The sequence below is a fragment of the Phragmites australis genome, chromosome 9, assembly GCF_958298935.1.
Source record: "Phragmites australis chromosome 9, lpPhrAust1.1, whole genome shotgun sequence".
NCBI classification, from domain to species: Eukaryota; Viridiplantae; Streptophyta; class Magnoliopsida; order Poales; family Poaceae; genus Phragmites; species Phragmites australis.
The window spans coordinates 1,488,721-1,494,669 of record NC_084929.1 but is presented as its reverse complement, the minus strand read 5'-3'; the positions used below and the strand labels follow the sequence as shown (position 1 = coordinate 1,494,669).

General features: G+C 41.7%; 1 protein-coding gene across 1 annotated transcript; it reads right to left on the bottom strand.

The window, feature by feature from the left end:
* Positions 1–1,733: 1,733 nt before the first annotated feature.
* On the bottom strand, positions 1,734–5,418 carry LOC133929675 (uncharacterized). The gene is made up of 3 exons (XM_062376461.1): positions 5,355–5,418; positions 2,583–3,154; positions 1,734–2,277 (listed from the first exon to the last, which is right to left on the bottom strand). The coding sequence occupies exons 2-3, from the start codon at positions 3,108–3,110 to the stop codon at positions 2,233–2,235; spliced, it is 573 nt and encodes a 190-aa protein (XP_062232445.1). The 5' UTR covers positions 3,111–3,154; positions 5,355–5,418; the 3' UTR covers positions 1,734–2,232.
* Positions 5,419–5,949: the final 531 nt, after the last annotated feature.

The following is a 5,949-nucleotide window of genomic DNA, read 5'->3' as shown; positions in this document are numbered from 1 at the left end:
TGCTGGAGATGCTCTGACATGTTCAGTTAAGACCGGGTGACATCTTTGAAGGAAAGTTTGGTGGTCGGAATTTAAAGCAAGGCACGGTCGCTTGGTGATGTCGGCATAAGTAGGTGGCATGACTCTGGTCATATCCGATGTCTCTGGGATGGCATGGTCATCGATCTGGCTTGGTCAGGGCAAGGGAGGAGGCAAGGGAGGAGGCAAGGGCGTGTCAGTGAAGAAGATCCCCTCCGGATCTGCATAGGCTAGGAAGTCTACGCCAGGCTGGATCTGAGGACAATGAAGGATCTTGGTGATTGGACCTGCACGAGGTGACTTGGGGTGCTGTGAGGTTGTTGGGGTACAGGTGGCGATCGAGGGAGTGGGGGTGACGATGGCAGTGGTGACGGCGACGGGGTGGGGTGCGCGGGGAGTGGGGATAGGCCATAATTGTAAAGTGAGATTCTCGTTAGGTTAAGTTTCATGAGTTGTATTGTGTAAATTAGGTTGGATTTAGGTTGGACTTCAACCCACTAGTAGACCTAATTGGATTTAAGTGAGACCGTTGATAACTCTGGCTTGTGGCACAAGAGATTTGAGCACCTCAATTACAAAGCCTTTTTAGTTGCTCATGACAAAACGTATAATTCATGACTTACCCTTTATTAATTTTTGAAGTCTGGTCATCGTGTAGGCTGTATTTTTGGAAACAAATCCGGACATCTTTTCCACGTAGTGGAGCATGGCGAGAAAGTGCGTCCTTTAAGTTGGTGCACACTGATATGGTTGGTAAAGTACCAACAATGTCGAAAGGTCATCCTGGTATTTTATCATCATGTGTACTTTTTAGGACTCATCTACCACTTGCACGCGCATGCTTTTGTGTTTTGGATCACACCCGTTTTATTAGGAAGCATATCCCCACATCTTTCCCTTTTTGGGTGCTACCGCCGGCTAGCTGCGCCTCGTCGAGAGCTTCTAGACAAACTATTCCTGAGATGACTCTCCCCAGTGAGTAACCACCAACGTAGGCAAAGCAAGTAAAGCGCATGTGGTGGTGATTATACTGGTAGAGAAGAAGTGCAATTGATAAGCAAAGCTTCACCCCGTGATACATCATCCCCGTCGCCGGCATGATGGTTTATGCCGTGACCGTCACCATGAAGAAGCTCAGGGAGGAGGTCAAGATCAAGAAGAACCTGGTCAGTTCCGAGCACCCTCCCAAGTCCCAACATGCTGCTTGTTTATTCCCCTTGTCCAATTCTTCAGGGCGGGGGGGCGGGGGGGGACCGCACTTGCTATGGGTGCGACGCCGCGCCAGGCGACGCTGCAGCAGGTGAAGAGGTCGCTGGTGATCGACAGCGCCAAATCCTGAGCTCGTCATGGGCGGTGCGTCGCTGGAGGCCACATCCTGCTGCAGATCGTCGTGATGAACATGTTCATGGACGCCTCCACGGTCTGCAGCATCCTCTCCGGCTGCAAATTAAATCAGTTCTGGTGCAAATAGAGCGTATCAATTGCATGATTGCATCTGATACTCAAGCGAAGCACAGAAGCAATCGATGAGGAAGAATTTTCGGAGAATATATGTTTATGACAGCATCTATCGATGGACCAGAGAATAATCTTAAGAATATATATTTTATAGCAGCAGCATATATAAGCACTCGACAGTGTCTGTCGGCAACAATTCACAACAGAGAATAATATCTTGAAATAATTTCAGTGGACAGCATCAATACAGTACTAGCTAGGGTACGGTATATACCAACACAAGGCTATATTATTCAGCTCCGTGCTTAATTATATATTAGCAAACCATCTCGTCGCCCAGCTCGGACACAAACTACTAGCTAGAGTGGTGCAGAAATATATATAGATAGAGGTAGGATGAACGATGATATGATCACCCTGCTAAATATATATAGTACAGTAGTAAATGCATGGATCGCAAAGGCAGAGACTTTATTTTCCCAACAACAGTGAACAGCCCTGTAAGTGGAAAGGAAGCCTACACCAGAGGCATCCAAATCCATCGGGGCTGGGGAGCTTGTAGCTCATGTCCTCAATCTGATGGACGATTTGGCACGAACTTGCCTTGCTCATCATGCTTGAACTTGCCGTGGTTGCCATGGCCATGCTTGAACTTGCCATAGTGGCCATGGCCATGGCCGTAACCACCACCATGTCCGCGAACGAGATGGTACGCTCCATAGACAGCAGCTCCGGTGGCGGCTGCGCCTCCAGCTATCAATCCCATGCCCATGTGCCCCCCACCGTGGCTCCCATAACCTCCTGCATGCGATATGATCTCATATGATCAACCATAAGATGGAGTAAGTAGTCCATCCATTAAATTAGCCTGTTGCCTGATCATAGAGATTAGTCTGAAAACATAGAGATTATATATGTAGATTTGTCTTAAAAATAGGTTCCTATCTCATAATTTTTTGGATTCTATGTACATATATTTTTTTTTAAAAAGTGATCAAATGTACGTATTAAAGACCGTGCCATATCCAAAATGTCATGTATTCTTTTACTTGAAACAATAGTTCACAATACATAACCATGGAGTGGCACGGAGGAGTCGAGGTAACCTTGTATAGGATAGGGATACTGGCCATGATAATTATAGTCATGCAATTGTTGTGGAGGGGAAGGGGATGAGTATGCCCCATCCCCATGCCCATGCCCATGAGAAACCATATCCAGTTGAGGTACCCGCCACCATACGATTGCGATTGTTGTGGAGGGGGAGGGGGAAGCGGGTATGCCCCATACCCATGACCATATTGAGGAGGAGGGTGGCCACCACCCACACCCACACCCACACCCAGTTGCGGTGATTGCTTTGGAAGGGGGTGTGCATATGGGTTATACGATGGAGGATATGGGTATGGTGCAGGGGAGTATGCGTATGCATATGAGAACGCCCCAGGTGGATACGGTCCCTGCTGCGGAGGATTGTTGTTGATATTGTTGTGCCCAATCCCAACCCCTTCCCCTCCTTGCTGCTGCTTGGAAGGCTTTCCCTGGCCATGATTGTTATTGTATTTGTTGTTGTGCCCTCCAATCATCCCAATTGAGAAGCTGTATGAATCCTTGTCGTGCGACTCCTCTCCCATTGTCGTCTCCTCGATCTCCTGATGTATAGGCTAGGATATGATCTCTGGCCAAATTAAGATACAACTGAGTTAGAAAGGTAAGGTTAATTAGTTCTAGAGATTGAGCAAAGTATACGTCACTATGTAAGAAATCAGCAAAGAAGACACCATATTAGTAATGGTTGTTCAACATACGTCACTAATGTCCTATTAGTGACGGATCCAATAAGGACGTGTCACTAATGTACCTTCTGGTTGGGACCAGATCTAGACCCGTCACTAATGAGTGGTCATTAGTGACAGGTCGTAACATGACTCGTCACTGATGATAATAGTGACGAGTCAAGTTGTGACTTGTCTAGTCATCAGTGACGGATCGTCCTAGTCCAGTCATCAGTAATGGGTTATCCTAGTCCAGTCATTAGTGATGGGTCACAACTAGATCCATCACTAATGATCCACTAATTAATAATGAGTCATCCTATGCCAATCATTAGTGACGGGTCAACTTGTAATCTGTCACTAATGACGGTATTTGCAAATATTTTTTCTTTTTATTTTATTTTTCTCACCTTAGTAGCACTAGAATATGAACCATTATACATTTCTGCTCAAGTTTGATGTAAGGTGTGGAGGCTATGGACACAAACGCGTGTTCCGAAAATGGTGCATAAACTTTTGGGGGCAAGAACTCAATATTCCAAGTCATTTTTTGGCCTCAAAAAATTCTTTGAACCCCACAAAGTCGGGGAGAAGCGGATGTAACTTTTTTTTAGATATCCATAGAGTAAAAAAATGTCAAAATCGGAGTCTGTATGCAAAAGTTATGCCTGTTTTACCGAATGCACTCCGGATCACCTATCAAATTATAACCCTCAATGAAATTTGACAAAATTAGTCATTAATAATGGATCATAGTTACGACGCATCCCTAATGACATTCGGCAAATAAGGTTAAAAGGATAAAATATCCAGTTTCTATCACAACTACGTGATAGCAGAGGTGGTAAGATGGCTACACACGTGAGGAGGAGGTTGCAGGTTCCATTCCGATGGAATGTAAACTTGAAAACAATGTGAAAAAAGTGTGGCTTGTGAAGTATATGGGATGAGCCTACGTTGGGATGGCTCAGTAAAAAAAATATTTTATTGACTTTTTTCGTGTCCAAAAATACAAAAAATATTCATCAATTATTAGTGACGGGTCAAGATTATAATCCATTACTAATGTTCAGTCAATAGTGACAGATCACTGTTACGACCCGTCACTAATGACTGAACATTAATGATACGTCACGGTTATGACCCGTCACTAATGATGATCTATCATTAGTGATATGATAAGAGTGACCGGTACAGGACCCCTCACTGATACCGATTATTACTTGTCACTAATGACTTTTTTTTCACGTAGAGGTGGTCAAGCTAGTGATCCACATGCGTAGTGATACTTCAAATACGTGAAACCGGGTACTCCCTTAAGTCATAAATACATGTTATTTTAAATAAGATATAATATTTAATGTATAGTTTTGATCACTATTTTTTATTTGAATATATTTATAAAATTTATTGAATTTACGATATTATGAAACCATTTTTCAAAATAAAATCTATACATATGAATTGAAGGTTTACCAACTAATATTTTGAAAGCTAGTATTAGTTAAAGTTTAAAAGTTTAATTAATTTTTAAAAAAATGATATGTATTTATGACCAGATGAAGTACATGGTATTTGGTTTTGTAACTTATGTGAACTAGTATATATATATTCAAAGTACAAGGCCATACTTATCTAGTATTAAAATAAAATAGAAGGGCCAAATAATATAAACTTTTGTCTGACATGACTGTCTACCTTACGATCTCTTTCGCATGCATGGATGCATGTAATAAGTACCACTTGCACGATCTAACCCAACAATCGATCTAATGCATATCTACCTGCAAGACTCAACGTAGATGCATATATGCACACGTACGTACTAATAAATAAGTAACCCATATCTCAAGAAAAAAATTAACCAACATGTATGGATATATGCACACGTACGTACTAATAAATAAATATATCAAGAAAAAAATTAATTAACCAACATGTATGGATATATGCACACGTACGTACTAAGAAGAAGGATACGAAATAAATGAAAATTAACATGCATGCATGCAACCGATAAAATGGAGATCGAAAACAAAGGCTCGCTAGCTACAGTCTGAGGGAAAAATAAATCTAGACCAGAGGATCGATAGCTAGGCATACCGGAAGACGAGGATTATTAATTCTTTTGAGGAAGAAGATGACGCAGCGACCGGTCTTGCCGATGTTTTTGTCTGCTGCGATGGAGGACGGACTATATATAGGCGAGGAAGCAACGGGTAGCTGGTACTCAGGATTCGGCAAATTTCATTCGAAGCCCGTACGAGTTGTTGATCCGAGTTATATTTATTAAAAAGTAAAGTATTTAGTCGGTTGTATTTGTTTGAATATGGTAAGTTGATTATTTGTGTTTGGTTGATTAAATTTGAGATTGTATAAATAGATGTAAGAGTTATGATCGTGATTGGTTATTTGTATGAAAATGATTTTGTAACATCGATAAATAGCATCATTATATGAGCAGATGTATTAGCTTGTATCTATCGAACCAAATTAAAATAGTATATATAAACAACTAAATATATATTTTTTTAAAATTATATATATTCTTCACACAGATTACTTTCATATAAATAACCAATCATATCCTAAACGTATGTGTCCGTGCAATCCAACTGACTTGTGGTTGTTTAGGTGCAATCCATCGGATTGTGTAGCGACTCGTCGGTACGAATGAGCATGAATAGATCATTGGGTA

Excerpts from the sequence above, each read along its gene's own strand:
- LOC133929675 (XM_062376461.1), bottom strand. The coding sequence starts at position 3,110 with ATGGGAGAGGAGTCGCACGACAAGGATTCATACAGCTTCTCAATTGGG. Across the intron at positions 2,278-2,582 it reads GTATCCCTATCCTATACAAG|GAGGTTATGGGAGCCACGGT; the intron begins GTTACCTCGACT and ends TATCGCATGCAG.